The sequence below is a fragment of the Delphinapterus leucas genome, chromosome 17 (genome assembly GCF_059928025.1).
Source record: "Delphinapterus leucas isolate spDelLeu-1000000601 "Yukka" chromosome 17, BTC_Dleu_Yukka2, whole genome shotgun sequence".
Taxonomy (NCBI): domain Eukaryota; kingdom Metazoa; phylum Chordata; class Mammalia; order Artiodactyla; family Monodontidae; genus Delphinapterus; species Delphinapterus leucas.
The window spans coordinates 17,434,430-17,460,827 of NC_143145.1; the positions used below are offsets into that span (position 1 = coordinate 17,434,430).

At 37.9% G+C, this 26,398-nt stretch overlaps 1 protein-coding gene across 1 annotated transcript; it reads left to right on the top strand.

The window, feature by feature from the left end:
* The first annotated feature begins 191 nt into the window (after nt 1–191).
* LOC111164375 (hyaluronan synthase 2) lies at nt 192–16,728 on the top strand. The gene is made up of 3 exons (XM_022553997.3): nt 192–2,355; nt 13,079–13,180; nt 15,129–16,728. Exons 1-3 carry the CDS (start codon nt 1,648–1,650, stop codon nt 16,056–16,058), a joined length of 1,740 nt encoding a protein of 579 aa, XP_022409705.2. The 5' UTR covers nt 192–1,647; the 3' UTR covers nt 16,059–16,728.
* Nucleotides 16,729–26,398: the final 9,670 nt, after the last annotated feature.

Consider the following 26,398-nt stretch of genomic DNA (forward strand, 5'->3'; position numbering starts at 1 on the left):
TCCTTTTATAATAAACCAGTAATCTAATGAGTAAACAGGTTTCCTGGTTCTGTGAGTTCCTTCTAGCAAATTAATTGAACACAGGAGGGGGTCTTGTGAACCTCTGATTTTTACCCAGTTTATCGTAATTACAGGTAACAACCTGGGCTTGCAACTGGCATCTGAAGTGTGGGTGTTTGTGGGGGGCAGTCTTGTAGGACTGAACTCTTAACCTGTGGAATCTGATTCTGTCAGGCATATGATATCAACGTTGATTTAATTGTCAGGCACCCAGCAGGTGTCCACAGAATTGTTTGTGACATGTGTAGGAAACCCCCTCTCCTCCACATGTTGGAACTGGGTCTAGGAAACCAAAAAGAAACAAATTTTAAAGGTCTACCAAGCACCTCTTCTATGCTCATGATTGGAGATGCTTTGAGAAATACGAAATATATGATCCTCCTGTATTCTAGTTCAAAATATTTCAGGAGATTCACAAAGGCTAAGGAGGTATACAAAATTGTATATTATTAAGAACTGGGATGTGTTTTTAGGTCTAATGTGTTAAAGCTCTTAAGACAAAAGAAAATTTACCTGTTGAAATTAAGCATGATGCTATTTCTTCTCTAATTGTATGATTTATTTCTGCAAACATTTATTGTGTTCTTACTGTATTCCAGTAAAGTTCCTGATTACCAGGTTCGAACCAGCTGGTATTAATGGTGGATGAGGGAGACAGCCATTTGAACAAAGGAATGTAATACAGAATTTCAGGGGCTTTGATAAATGTCTGTGTAGGATATCTATGCATAAAGAAATTTTAATGGCAACAGAGACTTGGGAAATAATTGAGTCTAAATGCCCTCATTTAACAGATTTTTAAAGACTAAGGCCCAGAGAGGAAAAGCAACTGGCTCGAAGTCACACAGCTAGTTGATGGAAGACCTAGAAGGATAGAATCCACGTATCCTTATGTTCAACCTTGGCTAGCTGCATGGGAAAGGTGTGAGCTGAGGGATTTCCACTGGAGATGAGATAAAACTACACATGAGAGGGACTTCCCTGGTGGCGCAGTGGTTAAGAATCCGCCTGCCAATGCAGGGGACACAGCTTCGAGCCCTGGTCCGGGAAGATCCCACATGCCGAAGAGCAGCTAAGCACGTGCGCCACAACTACCGAGCCGGCGCTCTAGAGTCTGCGAGCCACAACTAGAGAAAGCCCATGCGCAGCAACGAAGACCCAACACAGCCCAAAATAAATAAATAAAATAAATAAATGTATTAAAAAAAAAAAACTACACATAAGAAATTTAGCAAAACCTGTAGATTTTTCACTGGTCAGTATTGGGGTGAGGGAACACGATGGCACAAGAAGAAAGAGTGCCTGGCTCACTAAAATATTTAGATTTTATGCTTAGCTATGACCACATACATAGAGTGCATCCTTAGACAAATGATCTAACGTACTAAAAATAATGCATATGTGCATTACGGTTTTCAATGGTACACTGCATCATCCTCTCATCTGATGTTTGAAAGAGTTCTCTGCAGTATGCAGAGAGGGCATCCTTATCCCTGTTTTGCAGATGAGCAAACTGAGATGCAGAAAGTCATACAACTAGTTAAGTGAGAAACGCAAGGTTAGAACACCTGGAATGCTTCTAGTCCAATGCTCTCCCTGAGATACCATGTATACAACAAGTATGGGACAAGAGTGGCTAACCAAGTATATCATGTGATTATTTTACAGATGCATTGTGAGAGGTTCCTATGTATCCTGAGAATAATTGGAACCACACTTTTTGGAGTTTCTCTACTCCTTGGAATCACAGCTGCTTATATTGTTGGCTACCAATTTATCCAAACAGATAATTACTATTTCTCTTTTGGACTATATGGTGCCTTTTTAGCATCACACCTCATCATCCAAAGCCTGTTTGCCTTTTTGGAGCACCGAAAAATGAAAAAATCTCTAGAAACCCCCATTAAGTTGAACAAAACTGTTGCTCTTTGCATTGCTGCGTATCAAGAAGATCCAGACTACTTACGGAAATGTTTGCAATCTGTGAAAAGGCTAACCTACCCTGGAATTAAAGTTGTCATGGTCATAGATGGAAACTCGGAAGATGACCTTTACATGATGGACATCTTCAGCGAAGTCATGGGCAGGGATAAATCAGCCACTTATATCTGGAAAAACAACTTTCACGTGAAAGGTCCTGGTGAGACGGATGAGTCACATAAAGAAAGCTCACAACATGTCACCCAGTTGGTCTTGTCCAACAAGAGTATTTGCATCATGCAAAAATGGGGTGGAAAAAGAGAAGTCATGTACACGGCTTTCAGAGCACTGGGACGAAGTGTGGATTATGTACAGGTAGGTTTCCGCATCTGCCAGGACAAACACATTTAAATAAAGCATCTTTTGTATCTCTCCAGTCATATGCTATAGTCCATCCTTGTCCCTTCTGGACACAGTGCTTCTTTCAGTTCATCTGAAAACAGCATGACTGTTGAAAGCACATTCTGAAAGAGAGAGAAAAAAAATCTTGTAAAACGGTTAAAACTATCTATGAAAATGCTTAGCTTGTGCAGTGTTATTGGTTGGAAATCGAGATTATTTTGAACAGGAGACCCTTCCTTCCTTCTTTTCCCCTCCCTTACCTTCTCTGCCCCCTTGGTTCTGCCAAATCAATTCCAACCCCATTTTCCACACTCTTAAAATCTCCAGCGTTGTAAGAAAATAGTGTCTGCTCCAGCAGAAGGAGCTTGAGAAAATCTGCAGGGCCAAGGGAAAGCTATAAAATATTTTTCACAGAGACTAGGCAAAATGGGGGCGATGAAAACAATTTTGATTTAAAAGTGTAGGGATTCAAAACTGAAACACATAGAAAAAGAAAAAGGGAAAAGGAAAACAAACACAAAAAAACAACCTTCCCAGAACAAAATCTAAGTCATGTTTATTTCACTCCCCAAACAGCATTACCTCACTCCATGCAACTTGACCTTTGAAAGCATTTGTGATGGTGTTTGCTTGCATGAAAATTAGACAGGCTGTGTCTCTCATTAGTTCCCTGACTGCTAATTCTACGGCTTCTCCTCTTCTAGTTCTCGCTGAAAGTTTCTTCTTTAGAACATTAATAGGGTACATGTGAGTTTTCTAGTTGTACTTTTGTGTAGTTAGATTTTATTCATGATGATATTGAGAAAGGAGAACTATCTCTGGCTTCAAATATCCATCCGGACACTTTTCCTCTTTTCTTAAATGTGAAATCCTTGTTTTTGGAAGACCCATCATATGTTTTAGGGGATTTATCAAGGCAAAGTGATGCCCAGTGTGTCTCTCTGTGTAATGGGATGGCAGTGGCCACTGGCTTCAATGTCAATTGACTGAGGTTCTAATTAACAATTTGTAGCTGGTTGACCTTGAGCAAGACCACCTCCCAAACCTCAGTTGCCTGATTAGAAGGAACCAATCTCACAAGGGATTTGAGAAAATTATTTCAAATTATGTATCCAAAGGGGCTTAGCGAAAGTTGTTGATAATGGCATTGTTAATATTATTAAAGCGTTTGCTGTTAAAGTATTATTTCTTATACGATTATCTAGTCCTTACTTGAAAACTATACTACATGTCAGTTGCTAATTAACATGTTGTTAATTTAGCTAATATCTGAAGAATTTTGAGGTATTTCTTCAGTTCATACCATCTGCATAAAAGGGAGTTGATTAGAGTTTCAACCCCAAGTGTCTCCTAATTTCTAGAACTTTCACAAATAAGGCTGTTTTAGTTAAACCAAGACATTTTTACATATTTACCTATTGCAACTTCAGGCCCAGATGAGAGGATGAAATGAAACTTTTAAATAAGGAATGGCTAGGGAACTTACAGAGGATTTGAAGAATGAAGCTCTGGGCCTAAAATGAGAAAACATCTGTTTTGATGTTTTGCCTTTAATTCTAGTTAAAACAATTTACATTTGTCCTTTCTAATCATGACATTATTGTGAGATTTTTCTTCTTTGTTTTTTAACCTGCTTCTCCCAAAGCCCCTTCTCCCAACATCTTGTTTGGAATTTTGTTTTTATCCTTGACGACTTGACTTGTGCCTGTCCAGGAAAAGCTAATACAAAATATAAAATTTTAGAGTAGGCTTCTTGCTAGTGCCCTCATCAGGCTTGAGAACTTTCCTTCCTTCAGGCTGAAGCCTCCAGATAGACTGACCCTAGCAGCCGCTGTTAACTGGGCCCCAAATCCGCTTGAGACTTCCAGTCCATTCAGAGCACTCAAACAGGGGTAAAAAACCTTTTGGCATTCTGAAACTAGTAAATACTATCCTGCCATGCCTCATCTATGCCCTGTAAAAGTAGAAATTGCATAAAGTTCCATCCAATATAGTACTCTCATCCTTCCTTCTGACTGACCCAGGGTCCAAGAGTTACAGAGCAGAAGCCACAGAAAGACAAAGAGGGAGGGGTTTGAGGATGTTGGCTCCTGAATATTACAAGTGATTGAATGTGGAGTTCAAGTTGGTTCGGGATGGAAGGAAGCAAAGTTCAGGTGCTAATACCCAAGAGAGAATGGGGGCTAGGGGAAGAAATGGACCATCTGCTCATACTTGCTAACCTGGCTAGAGAACACTGTTTAACTGTGCGGAGAGACGGCCAAAATGATTGGTTTCCAGTTGCAGCTGGATCCTCAGCACTGGTCAGCACTCTTCACTTGATCTTGAATAGATGTCTTGCTTATTCCTCTCGCGTCTGTTATTTCAGATCTTCATCACTCTCCTAGGGCCTTACCCAAACTCCTCCCTGCTTAACTACAAACAGATGATCTTGCCTTCTACAAAAGAGAACAGCAAAAGTACAGGCTGTGAAGGCCGTCAAGATCTGACTCTCTTCTGCTTACAGTTTCAAGGGTACCACACCTCACCTCCTATCTCAAGGTTAACCTTTCTACCTGCACTCCTGAGCCTTCTGGGTTGGTTCCCTCTGGTCTCTTTCAGAGCAAGCCTTTCTCCATCACCACCTCTTATATCTCTCCTCTCTCATCTCTAGTCTTCTATAGTAATTACTCTTTCAGCCTTGTAGCCTCTCAAATAATAAATGCTGACATAGAACATGGAGGGAAGCTTTAGTTTAAGACGAAGCCAGCATGGTAGGAAATTCATCTATGATGCTAGTGGCTGCTTCCAGAGGTAGAGAAGATAGAAAAGCAGAAGAAGAAAAATAAAGTGAGAAAATCAAATACAGCGAATGAGAAATAAGGAGGTGAATGAGGAAGATTTTCTTAATTTTGACTCAAAGTATTTTCTGGAGAAACTTTTTCAAAGATGTAGAAAAGTGCAATGAGCAAAATTAAAATAATCTGCAGCAGAGAGGGGAAAGATAAATTAGGAATTTGGGATTAACGGATACACACTACTATCTATAAAATAGATAATAAAGAGCTACTGTATAGTGTAGGGAACTATATTCAATACCTTGTAATAATCTATAATGGAAAAGAACCTGAAAAAGAATAGATATGTATGCATGTATAACTGAATCACTTTGCTGTACACATGAAACATAGTAAATCAACTATACTTCAATTAAAAAAAATCATCTGAAGCGAATACATGACCCATATATAGATTATCAAATTTAATACTTTCCAGCATGTACTCTTCTATTTTTCCTTATTTTAAAAACAATTTTAAGATTATATCATGTTTACTTTTCTGTATTTTTTACTTAACAATATCAGAAGACTTTTAAAGTGTCTTTTGATATCTAGATTAGATAATTGCTTTATTCATATCTCTTTTCACTGAACATTGATATTTCCACATAAGTGGCCACCAGTCTATATAACAAAGGAAAAAAACAGTATCATCTGGTGTGTGTATTAAGAATTTCCCAGGTAAAATTTATACAATAAGTATGAACATTTTCTAAAAGGGAAGATTATAGGAAGCAATTTTATTAACTTAATCTGGCAGTACCATAGCTATCCAAGATTCTTTGAGCAGAAGGAAACTAAGACTAAATCATTCATAAGAGTAGAGTTGACCCTTATTATTCATGGATTCTGTATTTCCAAGTTAACCTACTGACTAAAATGTATTTATTACCCGAAAATCAGTAGTTACAGTGCTTTTGGGATCATTTGCAGACATGTGCAGAATGGCAAAAAAAAAAGTGGGTCATCTGATGTGCATGTTCCCAGCTGAGGTCACACAAGATTATGCTTTGCCTTTTTGTTTTACCTTTTATACTGTAAACAAGTAGCTTCTTTAGTCTGTTTAATATCATGTTTTTCACATTTTTGTGCTTTTGGTTGCTGATGTAGCTGTTTAAAATGGTCCCCAAGTGTAGTGTTGAAATGTTGTCTAGTGATAATAACACAAGAAGGCTATAATTGCCTTATGGAGAAAATAGGTTTGTTAGATGAACTTTGTTCAGGCATGAGCTACAATGCTGCTGGACATGAGTTCAATGTTAATGAATCAACAATACATATTAAATAAATTGACACAAATAAACAAGTAAGCACAAATACAACAAGGTTAGGTATTGATCACTAGATAAAAATGCCGTGGCCAGAGACTTTGAGGAACCTAACTCTATATGTCCGCTAGAAGCAATTTTTTAGTATTTGCTAACTCACTGTTCATGGAAGCTTTGTAGAACATAACTACCGTGCATAATGAGGATTGACTGCGTATAACATTTGATTGGTTCCTATTTTCTGAAAATTTCTGAAGGGTCATGTTGAGAATGTTAATGTGACTTTGTATACTTCATCTTAGAGGATGAAATTGAGCACATTGAAATAAGAATGGAGAAATCTGAATTCTTGATTTAACTGTTTACTTGCTACGGGCCTCAACTGGTAGAAGAGATGATTTCTGAGATCACTTTTAGCTAAAGACTCTAACTTAGGACTGTCTTAATTTCTTTCTAGCAACATATCTATGCTTTTCAAGATTGGGGTCAAACAAACAAAAACAACAAACAGCAACAACACGAAAGGGAGTATAGCATTAGAATTTTCTTTTCATTTTTAATCTACACTTTCCCTCAAAGTTGGGTTCTTGAATGTAAACCCTGATTTAAGGCAACCATTACGTGATTTCCAACCATTTGGAATAAGGGTGTTTCCTGGCTTAAGCCTAGAGGTGACAACAATTGGTTTCTCATTTTTCCAGCTGGCTTGTCACCTTTGCTTTACACCTACAACTATTACTTGTGTATAAGCCTTCCTGAAAAAGAAAAGAGAAAAACCAAATGACTCCTTAATGTCTTAAAAAGATTCTAGGTTGCGTGAAGGCAAATGTCACTTTATAACAATTTGGGTAACACATTCTAACAAGAAAGGTATATATCTTCCCAATTCCTTTTAAAAAGAGCAACAAATAAGGGCCAAATTGTTGAGGTTTTTATGATTTAGAGGCTTTTTATTGGCTAGATTTGAGGTCTTATACCATAAACAAAATTACTATGAGAGAATCATCTTCCCTATCCCCCATCCCTCTCCCCCAAAAAAGTTTCTGTATTTTTCTTTGAGGGCATTTATTTTTTCCTGGAATGGTTTCACTGATTAATTTCAAAAGGTCTTTTTAGTCCTAAAATTCTTACATTTTATGATTTTGTTTTTGCCATTCACAGTCTGCCATAAACTGCTCTCTAATCTTTTTCCCTAGTAGACAGCCCAATCTAAGGATTTTTATATTGCCTGCTCAATAATCCAGCTTGTTTAATTTAAATTTGTTGGGCATTGGACAAGGCATTAGTTTTTGCTCTCTGAGCGAGTCATGGTTTATTTACAGTACAGATAAGAAGGACCCCTTCCCTCATTGGACTAGTGTTCTTAGTTTGTGCCTCTGGTTTTGATGATCACTTCTTAGTAGATATGTCTTCCTTTTAATGAGCATTTACTATGAGCTAGCCCTTATAACTGCTATACATACATTATCTAGTTAATTCTCCATTACAGCAAACTTATGAGGTAGATGTGCTTATCCATATTTTTCACCTGAGAGATGGAGACTTAGAAAGGTGAGGTAAGGAGTTTAAGGTTACAAAGCTAGTCCAAGGGAATATAACTGGTCAGTTGTGGATTGGGACTCAGATCTGTCTGATTCCAAGGTTTTGCATAGTGCTTTCTTTTCCTTTCAGTAGTGTGTTTACTCTGGCATTGTACTGTTATGAGTTCTGGGGGCTAGCACCATCTTGTGTTTGCCAGTAAATAACTATTGGTGAATTTTTAAATTCTGGCTGACTTCTTTTCACTAGGGGGAATGTCCTGGGGGAAAGAGGGGGTAGGGGGTACTTTCCATTTACTATGTGGTTAAGTTTTGGAAGGGAAACTGGGCAGTGAGATCATGACCAATAGTAAACTTCAAACATGGTTGAAATAAATCGTCTCCCTGGGTTCAGGTTAAGATGAAGCGTCAAGATTAAGAAAGGATTGAGGTTTACAAGCAGGCAAAGGGTGAAAGCAGTAGCAACAGAATGAGTCTTGATTTATCTTCAGCCTCATCGAAGGCAGCCAGAATAGTTAAGGCCTCCTCTTGCTGTGTAGCTCTCAGAGCCCTTTGAAGTGGTGCGGGGCAGGCAGAGGTGGAAAATCCACCAGTCAATCTGAAAGGAAATATGTTTAAAAAAAGGTGAAACATGGATACTCAGCATTTTAGACTTGGGTCTTAGAAGTTGAAAAACATATGGTAGAATAACTAACAATATTTCTACAGGATATTTTTATTTAAATTGTTGTGAGGTAGATTAACTTTAAGATCAGTGAGATAAATTGGAATGGACTTACAGTCTAACAGCTTATTTAACACATTTATAGCAATTTATATATCTAACTGCTATAGGTGTTTTGGATACATTTGAACTTGTTCATTGTGATAAGATATTCTTTTTTTTTTTTTGCGGTACGCGGGCCTCTCACTGTTGTGACCTCTCCCGTTGCGGAGCACAGGCTCCGGACGCGCAGTCTCAGCAGCCATGGCTCACTGGCCCGGCCGCTCCGCGGCATGTGGGATCTTCCTGGGCCAGGGCACGAACCTGTGTCCCCTGCATCGGCAGGCGGACTCTCAACCACTGCGCCACCAGGGAAGCCCAAGATATTCTTGATATGTAATCCATTCTCATGTTCCTTTTAGTGATTCTCTTTACTGAGTCACCTGTTCATGGTAATAAGTGGGTTTACTTAGCAAGTATATACAATTAAAGATTATTACCCTATACTAATGGCATATATGACTTTTCTGTGAGTCTTTGTAATTTACCAAGTACTTTTACATACAGTGTGTCACTCTGGTATCATGATGATGGTAACAGTTTGTTCAAGGTCATAAAAGTAGTAAGCCTCTTGATTTGTTATAATAGTCAAACCTTGGCCTATTATAAGAGTAGGAGAGAGAGGCAATCGTAAAAACCTCTAGTAGAGTTAAATGGGGACTTAGAACATACTTTATCTCAACTTGTTCTTTTAGTTTGTTCTTTGTTTTTTTATGAAAGAGACCCACCCCCGGCTCCCCAACCAATTCTTTTAGGCTCAGGGTTGGCAAACTTGCTTGTAAAAGGCCTGATAGAAACCATTAAGCTTTGCGGGCTATATGGTCTGTGTTGCAGCTATTCAACTTTGCTGTTTTAGTGTGAAAGCAGCCATAGATAATATGAAACTGAATGTGCATGACTGGGTTCCAATAAAACTTTATTTATGGCCACTGAAATTTGAATTTCATATAATTTCCATGTGTCACAAAAAATTCTATTTAATAAGGTAAAAGCTATTTTTAACCCCCAGGCCATATAGAAATTGGTGGGAAGGCAGACTCGTCCGTAGACCTTAGTTCGCCAACTCCTGTTTTAGATACGGAGAAAGCGGCGGCACTGTCTCTTGGCTAGAACAGTGAAGGAGGGGGAGCCATGGTCTTAAGCAACTTAGCTGATGATTCTGTGGTTAAGACTGAGGTGGCTGGTTCCTCCCAATAACGTCTTCTTGTCTTGACATTTTCCACTCATTTTAGTCAAAATTTGGTGACTTTGCCTCATTTCCATATCTCCTAGTGAGAAATCTTATGACTGGCAATCATGTAGTTTAAACAAATTACAGTGATACATTCAGCGTGGACAGAAAGACATTTTGATTTGTTCTCCGGTTGTTTCCTGTGTGCAAATCAGTCCTGTGGTTTTTCCCAGTGTGAGGTTAAGCTCCTTGTGAACTGGTGTATTTCTCCCACAGTTTCTAGCCCAGAGCTAAACAGCCAACCTTCGTGAAATCGCACACTTCTCATTAATTGGTGAGGAGACAGCTAGAAATCCTGTTTCTACTAGACTGATTTTAAGAAGGGCTAGAGTTATACCCTTTACACACAAACAAATTAATACTGTTATATCCATGAACATACATGCTTTCACAGACTGTCATCGATGGTGGTTTTCTAGTTGGCATTCTATCACCAAAGAACATCCAGAAATTGAACTTCTTTAGAAAACTCTTTGATCCCACTATAACAAACCCCTCCCAGGAGATTTCTGAGAGCTTTCCCTTCTGACAGTTAAACTCACCATGTGAACAATCTCTCTCAGAGAACTTCTGGCACTTTGCTGTTGGAAACTGGGAGGGGCAGGGCCAATTTAAATATGCAGAACCTCAGAAGTTTGGTTCAAGTTTAGTCATTTCACAGAGGCAGTTCCCTTGGCTTGCTTATCTTACAAGCAGGCGGAGTTACTTGAACATTAATTCTAGGTTGCCCCCTTCCTGTTGTTTTTAGTCTTATTTTAGCTTTCTGTTTTTACCTTTCCCAGCTTGAGTCAATAGAGGTGGGTGTGGCCATAAACTCTGGATGCTGAGAGGTTGAAAGGTGGGTTTGAAATTATGCCTTCACTTTCTACTACCCTAGTTACTGGCCGTATACAAAACAGTGACAGACAAGGCATGAGAGAGGCAAAAAATCGCTATTGGAGGAATTTGCTTAGGTTTCTGAGGCTTGGGACCCTTGAGTATAAACTGAAGTATTAGAAAAATCCTATTTTTTTAATGGAATACTAATGCCTAGCTGCTATTTTTTTCCTCTAAAATAAGTAAGACCATGCAGACCAAAATAGAATGCCCCCCCCAAAAAATGGGGCAGTAGGTTATTTAGAAAATGCCTGTTTCTAAATAGGTAAAGTAATATACAAAATTCAGAAATTAACTTTAAAATTGTTATAATTAGTTGAGTCCAGAGAGGTGATGATTTCACTCTTTATAATTGGATACCCTATATACTTCTTAAGTCATATGTTCCAATAATGCAGTTAAATTGCTGTTTTCACCAACATTCTTTATTAATATATATTAATGTTTTTCAGAAAAAAACTATTAATAAAATTAAGATAGGCACTCTTTTTTAAATGTTGAGACTTCCTAGCTATGTATGTGAGGGACTCCTCCGACATATAAAATCCCCTTTAACTCAGAGTTCATACTTCTAAATATTATTTTCATTCAAAACTGGTATATCAAATCCGTACTACTTTTATGAAGCAGCTCTGAGAACTGCACAAATACTTGCTTTTTATATAAATAAAGAGACTAAATCTTGATTAAATTCATAAATGTAGCCAGACTACATAGAAAAACAGTGGAATTGCAGATAACACTCCCGTCTCTGCCAATCATATCATTTATTGCTTAGATGGGGATGTGAAACTGGTCCATTACATGTCAATTTTCATCACTTTATGGGCCTGGCTGCATTTCCCAGAAAAGGATACTATTTTATTAATATCAACCAGGAATAGAGAGGTGACAGCTCTTTTCCTACTTTTGATTTTCTTTGATCATGTGGAAGAAGCTCCATCCACAGGTGTAACGTACCTAATATCTCCCTAAGAGAAGTGACTTAATCTGATTGGTGAGTACGGGAGGAGTAAGGGGTAGCCTAGCTCCTTCTTCCCCCTTTCTTCTAGAAGTGAGCTGCCATGAAGGAGCAGGCATCTGCCATACCTTTCGAAGGGGCATTAACTGTCTTCAGGAGGAGACTAGTCCCACTTAGATGCTATTTGGAATTGGTACATCAGTCTAATTCTGGGGAACATAGTTACAAAGTCTGCTACTCCATTGATATGAGCCCTATTCTCCATACCAGCTTTATGAGTATACATGTAATATTTTGGTTTCTCCTCTCCTTTATTTTTCTGTCTCATTCAATAAGTTCATAAATCAGCTTGGGAAGAAAAGTACTATTTATAACCCTGTACCTTTGGCCTCCAGTAGAAATTTCTGGGAGCGGCTAATGGGTATAGACAAATCCTAATAATTTTCTTGAAGTTGTAGTTGGTTTGGTTTCAAAATTGTTTTTTTGTCCTGTATAAAGTTTGTTTTTAAGAATAATAATTAGCACTTCTAGAAAAGCTTAAGATAATTTAACATCTACTTCTGTATATAAAGAGCTAGACGAATACTTAATACTCTAAAATAAAAAGGTGGTCTGACCATCAGGCTAGCTTCCTTTCTAATGGAATGTCATCTGCTAAGCCCAGGTCAAATGGACATCTTGCTTCAGAATTAATTATACAACCAGCCTTAGTAGAACTGCTTTCCTGTCTTAATCACCATATTAAAATAGAGAAAAATAATCACTGTTAAACATGCCTTTTTTTCAATACTGTCATAGGAGTTTCCTATCATCATTCAGACCTGAGGGATAAGATATCTAAAAGCCTTATTGAAGGCAATTTTTTTAAAAAAAGAGATATCTATGGTGACCAACCCAAGATGTTTTCCACGTCCTGGAAATCTAGGATGTTACCTGGGACGTGAGACTTTCATTGCCAAAATTGCGTACATCCATGGCAAACCAGGCAAACCTGGTCACCCTACATGACATGCCTAGGTCATCACTTTAGCTGTTCTATCCAGCCATGTCATTAGCTTAAATATTGAGTTTGCAGGTTCTTTGTATTGGCCATCATGTAGCAAACTCTCATCCCTGTGTTACTCGCTTATTGAGGCCTTGTGACAATAGGCTGAAGGCATAATATATATGCCCACTTTTGACTACACGGAGTACACTTATCATCTTTTCTTTAACTTATTTCTTACTTTCTTCTTTGCAGGTCTGTGATTCAGACACCATGCTTGACCCTGCCTCATCTGTGGAGATGGTAAAAGTTTTAGAAGAAGATCCCATGGTTGGAGGTGTCGGGGGAGATGTCCAGGTACATGAGTTCACTTTTTGCATGAGTCACTTTTAGTAGTACCCTCACTCGCTGATTCTTTGAACATACATTTATTATACACCCAAATCTGTGCCAGGTATTGTTTCTGGTGCCAGAGACATACTAGAATGTGCCTTGGACCCACTTTATACCTCTTCTGCTGTCTAAATTGAAGTAACTTATGATTTCTTTGCTTAATCCTGGGTTATGACACAAGTATGTAGTGGCTGATAAGTTATATAAAATATAATGTAAATGTGTAATAATTTCTGCCATATCTTCTTGAGCCACAACTTAATGTTCCGGTAAAATGATGTTGGAATTCATTTAGTACAAGGGTTAAAAAAATGGAGGTATGGCAGGAGATGGAGTCTATGTCATATAACTATGTATTTAAAAGCTGAACAATATATGGTTGGTCAAAAATCCAAATTGGAATACAAAGGAATAAAAAAGAGAAACAGCAACTCAAATTTACACTAGAGGGAAAGTCAAAGGAACAATTAAGTGAGTTTTCCAATTATTATTTATTTCCCATTCTTTGCTATCAATGGAGAAACAATAAGTGAAACAAATATTAATGAAGGTGATTTGAAATTTATGGAATGGGAAAACAAATATGTGAAAATATATGAAGATTAAAATGAGCCCTTTGCAAAAGTGCACTAGATTTTAGCAAAAGCTGTGAGAAGCACATGGAATTTTGACTTTAAATGTAGGTATTGTGTTGCTGTATAACCCATATTTATATGCATGGTAATAGTGAAGGCAAAGAAAGTACACTAGATAGACAAAGAAATACCCTGGTGATAAAAAGGAAGCATGTAAAACCCAGATGAAAACTGAACAAAATTGAGACAGAGGAGAGAATTAAGAAATATTGCCCCCCAAAACTAATAATTTTAATAGCCTTTGTGTAGAGCATTATTTCAGGATTCCAGATTTGGGGTGAAGCCAGAGCAAACCCTTTTATCACTGGCATTGCTAAAACTGGGGAGGAAGGAGAATAATAGAGTTGGATGAGTTGAAAAGAGAAGAGCATAGGACTTAAAAACTTTCAAATATTAGATAGTAAGAAAGTGGGAGAATAATTTTTTTTTAAAGATTTTTTGATGTGGACCATTTTTTTAAAGTCTCTTTTGAATTTGCTGCAATATTGCTTCTGTTTTATGTCTTTGGTTTTTTGGCCGTGAGGCGTGTGGGTGGGATCCCAGCTCCCCGACCAGGGATGGACCCCCCCCAACCCGCACTGGAAGGCGAAATCTTTAACCACTGGACTGCCAGTGGGAGAATAATTTAAGGGCTGAGAACCAAAGCCTAAAAAAAATCTCAATTTTATAACATAACAAGAAAAAGAAACAAAACACATAACAAAAGAGAACAGAGCGTGATGGAGTAGAAAAAAATTATTGTCAAGAAGTCCCAACACGTACACCCAACTTATCAAATTAATATAGTATATAGAATCAAAGAAAATAATGTAAAATTGTGTTAAAAAAAGGAAAGAGGCTAAATAGAAGGATAAAAAAAACAAACATGGGCTTCCCTGATGGCGCAGTTGTTAAGAATCCGCCTGCCAATGCAGGAGACATGGGTTCGATCCCTGGCCCGGGAAGGTCCCACGTGCCATGGAGCAACTAAGCCCGTGCGCCACAACTACTGAGCCTGTGCCCTAGACCCTTCGAACCACAGCTACTGAAGCCTGCGTGCCTAGAGCCCGTGCTCCGCAACAACAGAAGCCACCGCAATGAGAACCCACGCACAGCAACTAAGACCCAACGCAGCAATAAATAAATAAATAAATTTATTAAAAAACAACAACAGAAACAAAAAACAAAAAAAACAAACATTACTCTAGGTAGTAACCTCACAATGGTGCAGATTTTGCTGGAATTTTCAGCTGGGGCTTACCTTTATTTAATTATTTTTACTTTTATTTTTCTTGCAGATTTTAAACAAGTATGATTCCTGGATCTCTTTCCTCAGCAGTGTGAGATACTGGATGGCTTTTAACATAGAAAGGGCCTGTCAGTCTTATTTTGGATGTGTCCAGTGCATTAGTGGACCTCTGGGAATGTACAGAAACTCCTTATTGCATGAATTTGTGGAAGACTGGTACAATCAAGAATTTATGGGCAGCCAATGTAGTTTTGGAGATGACAGGCATCTAACGAACCGAGTGCTGAGTCTGGGCTATGCAACAAAATACACAGCTCGATCCAAGTGCCTTACTGAGACACCTATAGGATATCTCAGATGGTTAAACCAGCAGACCCGTTGGAGCAAGTCCTACTTCCGAGAGTGGCTGTACAATGCCATGTGGTTTCACAAACATCACTTGTGGATGACCTATGAAGCAGTCATCACTGGGTTCTTCCCTTTCTTTCTCATTGCCACAGTAATCCAGCTTTTCTACAGGGGTAAAATTTGGAACATCCTCCTCTTCTTGTTAACCGTCCAGTTAGTGGGTCTCATAAAATCATCTTTTGCCAGCTGCCTTAGAGGAAATATCGTCATGGTCTTCATGTCCCTCTACTCAGTGTTATACATGTCAAGTTTACTTCCCGCCAAGATGTTTGCAATTGCAACGATAAACAAAGCTGGGTGGGGCACATCTGGAAGGAAAACCATTGTTGTTAATTTCATAGGACTCATTCCAGTATCAGTTTGGTTTACAATCCTCCTGGGTGGTGTGATTTTCACCATTTATAAGGAATCTAAAAAGCCATTCTCAGAATCCAAACAGACAGTTTTAATTGTTGGAACGTTGCTGTATGCATGCTATTGGGTCATGCTTTTGACACTGTATGTGGTTCTCATCAATAAATGTGGCAGGCGGAAGAAGGGACAACAGTATGACATGGTGCTTGATGTATGATCTTACGTTTGATGTTTGCAGTTACAGATGCAGACACACACAAAACCTTACTTCCTCTAGGGACTGTCTGGTTGTGGCGTCAGATAATGCCACCAAAGGAGACATATCACTGCTGCTGGGACTTGAACAAAGACATTTGTATGGGTTTATTTTAATTCTGCCAAAGTAAAATGATACATCAAGAAGAACTCAGATTTAACCTGATATTTCTATGAAAATGGGAAGAATTCTTTGTTTATGCACTTTTTCCTTATTGTACATCTGCCTAAGTGTTTTGCCCTATATACCTCACTAGTCATGCTTTATGTGGGTTATCATGTAAGAAAAGGATTTTGGAAACTCAAGGAAAAGTTCTTTCAACATATACAACCTAACTTATGTACTGTGTTGATAGCTAATTTTTTTTTAGAAAGGTTTTTCTGTTTAACTCTACCAAATGAAATGCCAAAGGAAATTTACAGGCCATTGGCTGTGCTGTATTTTTATATAACTGTACTGTGTTTTAAAATTTTGTATGCCAATTTTAAAACAAATTTTGCATATTTTATATTTTACTTCTCTGCCAAAATACACCTGTTCTTCCTTTTTTTTTTTTTTAATAAAATAGGTTCTGAAAAAATTCATACTTAAAAAATTTTTACCCAAAATGTGAAGCTTGGTTGACTGATGATGTTCATGATAGAAAGAATAAAATGTTTCTCTCTCTCTCTCTACCTTTAAAATTGAATAGTTTATTTCTGTGAAAAAGTATTTAAACTCTCAATATTTTAACTTTTTTTCATTTCTTTTAGAAAAGGCCAATATACCTGTCACACTTCGGGAGTAGAAATTCATACTTGTGTGTACAAAAAAGAAGTCATTGAAAATCAAGGCCAAAGGGGTAGAAAAGTGCAATTTTTTTCATAAGATTGAAAAAAAAGGGAATGCCAGTTCTCAAAAGAAAATACTAGGCATCCAGCAGTGGACAAAATCTGGGTATCAAAGATTGTTTTTGGAGATTCTCACAGTGTTTTCCCAGGCTAAGTAAAAAGGAAAGTGGGAAAAATTGACGGTATAATTTGGACAAATACACTGCAGTTCATCATTTTGTTCTGTGACCTGTATTCACTGGATCCTGTCTATATGTTGAACATACTTTACCTACCTTTTTTTTCCCAGATTGTCAGTTCACTTTACATGTTAGTACGAGGTTTATACGGGTGAGTGGGATAAATTATAATAAGGATAAAGCATATAGATTCAAAATTGGCCAAATCAAGCTCCATGTGTACTCTTTAACTTTCTAGGGAAGATTTTTTCTGAATTATACAGATAATTGCTTCATCTCTTCTGTTCTTGACCTAAATAAATGTGTTTACATAGTAGACATGATATCAAGGTTTAATAGTTGTATCAAGAATTGGCACATAAAAAAAATTGATGGACCCTCGGCCTGGTTAATTTAGCTACTCCGGGGCCTCAGTTATCCAGTTTGACTTTTGACATGACCCATCTTGCCTTGTAGCTGGTGCTGTGTAGACCTGTGTTAAAAACAATTGAACACATGAAGAGTTGCAGAAAAAAAGTATTGTGATGAAGCAGAAATGTGAAGTGTTCAACCATGTGCTTCCTGCCTTTCTGCTTCCTTTTTATGTAGACTTCTATATTTCATCCATCCTGTCTAAGAAAAAACCTGCACATTCTACCTTCAGAGCACAAAAAAGTATATAACATTCTACAACTTAGACTCTCACTGATTGGGGAGCTTGTGGAAAACAAACAGACCATGCCATTAAATGAAACTAAAACTTGAGTTTGCCTTTTTAACTATTTATGTTCTAAGTTAAGCTTTGATAACATTCAAATGTCAAATTCTCTCATTCTTATAAAAGATTGAATTAATTGCCTGTATTTATTTTAGCAATTATTCAATGTATTTCCAGTATAGGATGTATAGTATAATTGATTTTTTTTTGTAAATAAAATATTTTTGATAAGATTATTGCCTTTTTTTCTAAGGGAAGGGGGAATTCAAACAAAACGAAACAAATGTTTTATTTTGATTGTAAGGGTATGGATTTAAGAATGGGGTATACAGAAAAATAAACATTGTTGGTCAAAGATAATGGAAGTCGTTTAATGTTACTAATCAGGAGGTAGAAATCTCCAAAGTTGGTATAGTTGGAAATCTGGAAAAATGAGAGAGAGAGAGAGAGAGAGAGAGAGAGAGAGTCCCAGTTAACACAACCCTTGTCTTTCTTTAATCTTCTCTTTCTTCTCCTTCCCTGAAAACAGCCCAAATTTAGGCTAAAATTGCTTTACTATAGTAATCTGTCATAGTGGGAAATAAAATCACCAATTTTTCAGAGACGTCATAGGCAAGTTTGTTATAGCATTATTTACAAATAATAACAAAAACTTAAAATAAGATTTAATGATGAGGGAAATAAATAAATGAATTATGGCATTTCCAAACAATGGAATATTATTACCCATTAAACATAATGTTCTCAGAATATGAAGTTGTTGGAGAAATGTTACATTAAAAATATATAACCATTTTGTACAGTTAACATCCCAGTTTTGTAAAAACAAAAATGTTTAAACGTGGTTATCTCTACTCTTGGGAATATGACCGATTTATATTCTGTATACATTTTTGTATTTTCCAAGTACCGTAATCATGTATTGCTTTTATAATCAGAAAAGGACAATAAATATTGCTTTCTTTAAAAAGTGGGTTGGGGCATCTAATAGCATTTCCTGGTTTGAGGAGCTTTAGTGGTAATTAATTCATTTTACTACTTATCCCTCAAATTCATCTTATTTCCCAATCCTTTTTATTGTTCGGTTCCTAAGAATCCTTTATCACCTCGGTACAGTTACATTAAGAACAGAACACTATAGCCATTGACCATTATTGCCACTCTAGACACCAAAATAGTGATGGTTCTAGTCCCAGTAATTTACTGATAAAAGTCACTTGGTGCTATATTAGAGGTTGTCAACCTTTTAAGGTAAAGAGCCAGATAGTATACAATGCAGGCTTTCCTGGCCATATGGTCTGTCATGTGGCTACTTAACTCTGCATCCATAGGCAATATGTATACAAATTTGTGTGGCTGTATTCCAATAGCATTATTTAATGGACACTAAAATTGAATCTTGTATAACTTCCACGTGTTAGAAAATACTTTTCTTTTGGTACTTTTCAATCATTTAAAAATTTTTAAACTATTCTTAGTTCACTAGCATTACCAAAATAGGTGGTGAGCCAGATCTGGACTGCAGGCCACAGTTTAACCACTCTGGTCTTTAGGAATCTGTTGACTTCTTTGTACCATTGAATTCTCACACCGACACCTAATTTTTGAGCACGTGCCATGTGTCAGGTACTGCCAGAAACACATTTTATGGGTCAACTATTTTATCAATAGTTCTCACTGATAAAATTAAATGAGAGGCGTAAAATCATAAAGCTAGTGAATTGTGGTGGTAGAATTTAAGTCCAGGCATTCTGATGTCAGACTGACCCTTTAAACTAGCGCTATTCAAACGTCTTCCTCTTTCAAAATCATCAGCATAACCTGGGAATTTGTTAGAAGTGTAACTTCGTGACCCCACCCCAGACCCATTGGATCAAAATTTCAAGCTAGGCCCTGGAATCTGTCTTTAGGAAGATCCCCAAAACTTACTCATATTCAAGTTTGAGAAGTGCTGCTTTAATCTAGTATTTTATATTGTTTCCCTTAGACTGAGTATAATTTCTATGATAACTCAATTCAAAAATTTGTATTTTCCTATTGAACTTTTCTACTTTTATTATCATATATGTATGTTGGTAGATATCTGGTTTTAATTAAGTTTACTGAACACCTGTCATAATCAAGAGGTGTACATTTTCTCTATACCCCAAAAGCTTATAATTGTGCAAGAGTGATATAATTATATGAGCTTTTGACACAAAATGAAATAATAGGAGTGTAAATAGTGGGTATAAAAAAAGAAGGAATGAAATGTACAATTAGTTCTGTAAAGGTAGGCTTCGAGATAGCATGGTATTGAGGTGATTCTTAAAGATGTGCAAAGTTGGGTGGGAACTAGGGACTTTTAGATGAAAAGAATCATATGGGAATTAATATGGACAATAGAGGTGTGATTCTGATATGTGATTTTTAAAACAGAATTGACAAGTTTAATTAAGGTATAGGCTGTGTATTATGTAAGAGTTGAGATTTAACTACAGAAAGTAAATTTCAGGATGGGTCATGGAAGACAATAATCCAACTGCGAGGAACACTAGAATGTGATGTTTAAATTTGAAAGATCGTAGTGCATGCAGATATTTTTGAATAGGGTGCTACCATTGTTGTAAACTGAACTACTTTATGGTGTTTTGGATTTGAATATCCCACACAAACATTATGGTTATAACATGATTTCGTTCAAGTGTGCTTATAATAAACTGGTATTGTTCTTCCAGTCACTTCCTTGGCTACTCTCATCATATTTCCTCCAAACCTGCCTCTCGTTTCACATCCTCAGTTAATAGCATCACAACCTTCCAGTTGCCCAAATACTATCTTTGCCTTCTTTTATACCCCCTGTAACCAGCAGGTCACTACGACCATTTGATTCCACCTCTGCCTTGTCCCTCAAATTCATCTCTCACATTGGTTAAGATGTTCTGTATTTCTTACCTGAACTGTTAAAAACACTTCCTAAATCCTTCATTTTCCCCCACTTCAGTTTCATCCAATGGATTCTCTACATTTCTGTCAAAATTATCCTTCTAAGGTCTAACTCTGAATACAAAGGTTTAACTTAATCTCAGTGTCAACAAGATAAAAGCATTAAATGTTTAAGAAAGACTCGGGGACTTTCCTGGTGGCGCAGCGGTTAGGAGTCCGCCTGGCAATGCAGGGGACACAGGTTCGATCCCTGGTCTGGGAAGATCCCACATGCCACAGAGCAACTAAGCCCCTGCACCACAACTACTGGGCCTGTGCTCTAGAGCCCGCTAACCACAAGTACTGAGCCCGTGTGCCACAACTACTGAGCCTGTGCTCTAGAGCCCACGAGCCGCAACTCCTGAGCCCACGTGCCACAACTACTGGAGCCTGCGTGTCTAGAGCCCGTGCTCCACAACAAGAGAAGCCACCGTAGTGAGAAGCCTGAGCATCTCAATGATGAGTAGCCCCCGCGCTCCACAACTAGAGAAAGCCCACGTGCAGCAATGAAGACCCAACGCAGCCAAAAAAAAAAAAAAAAAAGATTCAGGGTTGATGATTATCTACTTATATCCTCTCTTGCAAGCCTTCATCTTCCTATTTTTGCTGTCTAACTAAACTAGATTTTTTGCTCCCTCTTGCACACACTTTGTCCTTTATCTTTGTTTGCATTTTACTCTCAACCTGAAATGGCTTTTTCCCTCCCCATATCTATTTGTCAAAATTCTTCTATATTCTTCATTCAAGGCATAATTTTACTACCATCTTCTTCCCCAAATGCCTCAACTTAAAGGGATTTCTTGCTCCCCCTCACTCTCATATTTCATTTTATCTCTGTCATGCAGTCCAGGCTTTTTCTTCTGCCTTGTGTTATGAATATCGGTGCACATCCTAATATCCTGGTAGACCAAAAGGTTTCTGAAGGTGACACTTACATTTTCATCATTTTTGAATCCTCCTTAGTGACTAGCAATTTGGTGAATAAGCAAATGAATACATAAAAGAACAAGGAATAAAGGATGGACTCAAGTAATGAATTTTCTTTAAAGAAAATCTGTGGCATTCTTTGCAGTTTGCTTACAGGAATAGCTTTGTGATGTGAGGATTCCACTTTCTTTTTGATTTGGGCAGTGGGCTGATACCTCTATCACCAGAAAGAGAGTTACCTTGGCATTGTCTACTAAGTTAAGGCATTCATTCAACAAACAGATTTTGAGTGTGATTATGTGCCAGACTTTGCTGGGATTTCAAAAATAATACATTTTGCTTGCCTTAAAGGAATTCTTTGAGTTTCTCCAGCAAACCACGCTCTTACTCTCCTGTGGGCATTTCCAAAAGCTTTTCCCAACCTAATTTCCTTCCCACCACCATCTTTGTTTAATTATCTTCTATACTACGCTTCAGCCCCAGTTCAATCATTACTTCCTCAGGGATGCCTTCCACAACTACCATAATGAGGTTCATTCCCCTATTCTATCTAATAGAACATTTTTAGTACTTTTTTTTTTCATCTCTATGATTGCTTAATATCTGTCTCTCTTACTAGTGGATAAACTCAGTGCAAGAAGGAACTGTGTGAGAGTGTATCTGCATCCCATCTTCCGATCTTAGTATATAGTCTGTCACATGGTAGGAACTCCGTAAAAGCTTGTGAACTAAAAAAAGTGGGTGAGAGAGTGAAACTCCCAGTACAGCTTGAGAAACAGCCAGAGTGTTGAAGTTCTGTAGGAAAAAATCAAGCTCCCAGCTTTCCATTTATAAAGAACTGTCCAGGAGTTATAAAGAACTCCTTTATCCCTGGACAGACTTATAACTTAAGGCAGAAAGAGAAGATAGAGATTGTGAGGCTTTCATAATTAAGAGAAAGGAACATCTATGCGTAGGAGGCTCTTTTTCAGTTATGAGAAAGGTGAAGCAGTGATTCACTAGAATTCCTGTAATAAGGATGCACAATTCTGGAAAAAATCACATTTTTAACTTAATAACTTAATGTTAAACGCTGCATTTCCTATTTTGGTTTGTGGTTCATGTTTTCCTTGATATATTCTGGGTATTTTTGACATGTGTTCCTCTGTTATCTGGTTTCCTGGAACATAAAGTCAGTCCTCTTACCCAACAAAAGCATTTCTGATAGTGAGTTTTGTCTTCAAAACATAAAACATGTGGGTAATAATAAATGATTAACAATTGCTTAAATACAGCACATGTGAGGACTTTCCTATACATGCACATTGGATATATTCGTAGAGTCACCTCTTTGCATGGCTAACTCTCATTTGTCATTTAAGACTCAACTCAGGTATCACCTTCTCCAGAAATCTACCCTGTACCACTGCCACATATATTCCATAGCACCATATACTTACTATCTCTCTTCCATATATGATACTGTGTTACCATGATCTTGTTCTAGATTCTGCAGTCCTCAACTAGCATAGAGCCTCTTAACTAGCAGGAACTCAATAAACATGGGTTGGGTGATGTTAAATGTACTTCTGTCAGAAAAAAATTATTCACAGTACAAGTCTGTGTAGATAAATATATATCCTTACTTTATAGAATTTCACTCATTCATGTACTTATTTGACTTTCTACAAATATTTATTAGGAGTTTACTATATGCCAGGCTCTGTGCTTGGAAAGAAAACTTTTAACGTAGTAAGTGCTTGCTATTCCAGTGCCCTGAGATGATGAAAGATCTTGCATGAGATAAAAGGGTGTTAACCTTAGATGTGTTTAGGAAACACTGAGGATATCAAGTTTCTTCACTGAAGAAATTCTCACAAACCTTCAGCGTGCTGATGAACTTTATGAATCCGCAAGACAGGCCCATTACGTACAGAAATCTCTACACTTTGATAACTATGGTATCCTTTCCACAAGGATGTTGGTTAATATCTGGATTAACACTATCATCCTGCAGTACATAGTTCAGACAATGCTGGTATACAATGCCTGACACCACAAGTTGGATTTGTTTTCACTCAAGATTGAGAAACAACACTCAGAGCTTAACCTGCTTATGACTTGAGTAATCAGCTCCAGATGTGAAGACCACGGGGAAAGAGGGAGGAGCTTGCAGGATCTTTTGTCTCTGCCCCTGAGCTATAGAAAAACGTCTTCTCAAAAGAGTTTGGTTTACCCATTTGCTGTCAGAAAGCTCTCCACACTGTAGCTAAGACAAGCCTAAGTTGACTTATTTTAGCTCTGCTATTCAGGGCAGCAAGGAGTTTAATCCTGATATGTTGGGGAAAAGTACAGTGAGTGGGTGAGCCTGATCTTTGAAACAACTTTGGCACTGTATGACAGCAATGACTCAAAAGAGGAACAGTTGCTTTATAAAATAAGGGAAAGGTTGCATTTTATTCTCTGCCTCGGATTGAGTTGAGTCACAAGATCAAATGCAATCATTTTTTGACCAGATCAGGATAAAATTACACTACATGTGTTCAGTCTTAGAAAGAACAGAGGCATGAGTATGTCATGTAAGTACACATCCCATCCCATCTCTCCAGACACGTGAAGTGTCTCTTTAACTAAAAAAAAAAAAAAAACAGCAAAAAAAACCAGATGAAAGCTTTCAGGAAATAAAAGTCCTGGAAGAAGGACCTTTTCGAATCAAAGTTGATTGGCCAGTTTTATGAAGCTATTAGCAGAATCAGTGTAGAAAGAAAACTTCAAGTTATTCAGTGCAACTCAGCTGCCTCAGGTCTTTGTTGGAATGGGGAAAGGTACAAAGAAAGAAAGGGAGAGGGTAGAAAGTCCAGGATCTTTATCTCAAAAGATAAACTACAATTCAGTTAACTTTAGCACCTTGTTCTCAAGGCTTCACAGCTGGCTATAAACCCTGAGGCTAGCATCTGGGTCTCTTTTACCCAGATATTTTGGACCTGATTTGTAATGCAGAAAACCTCAAATCTGCAATTTCTGGGCAGTTACTCTACTCTTAAATTTGACATTGAGACTATGCTTGAATCCATTTCCACCAAAAGGAATTGTAAATTATAAGCTCTAAGGCTTATGAGTCTTTGATATTTAGATTTTAAATAAAAAGCCACCCTGGGTAGTCTACCACAGTACCTGAAATTTTCAGCACCATTAAGAAATATCATAACATGTCAAAAATGGAGATTCTAAAGTTCTCACCCCAAAATGAAGTTTTACCTCATTACTCACTTTGGAAGTACACAAGGCCAGAGCAAGTTTAGAACTTTGATTCACGGTGTATTCTGCCTTTGGCTACAGATCTACTTGTATTCAAGTGATTACAGTGCTACCCATCAGCTGTAGAAACTTGAGAAAATTACTTCACTTTTTTGGAGCATCATTTCCTTATCTAAATGATAATGGGAATGACACCTCTTAGAGTTATTGTGTAATTAAGATAGCATATGAAAAGTACCTAGAAGTAATACTTTCCACATAACAGAGGTTTAATACAGTTTTCTTTTCTCTCCCCTCTTTCCTAAACAACTAACTGCATTAATGTTCCTTTCCTCGTTTTTTTCTTCATTCATTCCTTACTGTTTTCTAAACTTTCTTTATTCAGCAAACCACTAGACCAAGGACTGGGACATTTAACTCAAATATAAAGGACTTCTACTTCTCAAACATGCTTTTTTTTTTTTTTTTTGCGGTACGTGGGTCACTCACTGTTGTGGCCTCTCCCATTGCGGAGCACAGGCTCCGGACGCGCAGGCTCAGCGGCCATGACTCACGGGCCCAGCCGCTCCGCGGCATGTGGGATCTTCCCGGACCGGGGCACGAACCTGTGTCCCCTGCATCGGCGGGCGGACTCTCAACCACTGCGCCACCAGGGAAGCCCTCAAAAGTGCATTTTAATTCACCCAATTTGGGGCTTTGCTACAGCCTTAAGATTTTCTCTAGAAATAGGTGGCCTTCTTCTCCTTTAGACACAGGCAGGACAACTGCTATAACTGTCTGTTCTGACCTCCAGAAGAACTCAGTACAGACAATTCTGCATCTGAAAAAACAAATGCTTCGGAACATCTAAAGTGTGGTCGATGGGCCAGTAGGAAGAACCTGGCATTATCATCCAATGGATTTGAGTCCTGGAGCCACTGTCCGTGTTCTGGTTGACTGTGGGTGAACACCCCAATTTCTCTACCTGTAAAACTACAAGGACTCCCCTTTACAAACCTCATAGGATGTCAGAAATTCAGAAAACTCTTCCAATTTGAGTTCTTGTTATTAGTTCTGAGCATTGGAAGGAGACATTCAGATTTTCCCATGGCACAGGTCAGATTAGGGCCTGAGTCACTGTGGACCCTTGTCTTCATCCTACTGCTTCCACCCTAGCCACGCTACCATCATCCTGTGTCTATTGCCAGAGACACTCCTATCTATCTTTCTTCCACACTTGCTCGTCTGTATTTCTCCAGGGAACAGCCAGTGTGAGATCATGTCACTCGTGTGCTTAGAAGCTTTCAGAGGTCTTCTGTCTCAGGACGCCCTGTTCCATAAGGTCCTACACGATCTGCCTTCTGTCTGTTTCCATGATTTCCTGTTGAGCTTCTATCTTTCTTCCTTACTACACTACATATTGGCAGTTTTTGTTTCTCAGCCAAGACAAGCTTTTTCCCACTTTGGAATCATTACCCGTAGCTCCTA

Bases quoted from the DNA above. Each gene is read 5' to 3' on its own strand.
- LOC111164375 (XM_022553997.3), top strand. From the start codon at position 1,648: ATGCTCTCCCTGAGATACCATGTATACAACAAGTATGGGACAAGAGTG. The intron at 2,356-13,078 runs GTAGGTTTCCGC...TCTTCTTTGCAG, and splicing joins GAAGTGTGGATTATGTACAG to GTCTGTGATTCAGACACCAT. The intron at 13,181-15,128 runs GTACATGAGTTC...TTTTTCTTGCAG, and splicing joins GTGTCGGGGGAGATGTCCAG to ATTTTAAACAAGTATGATTC.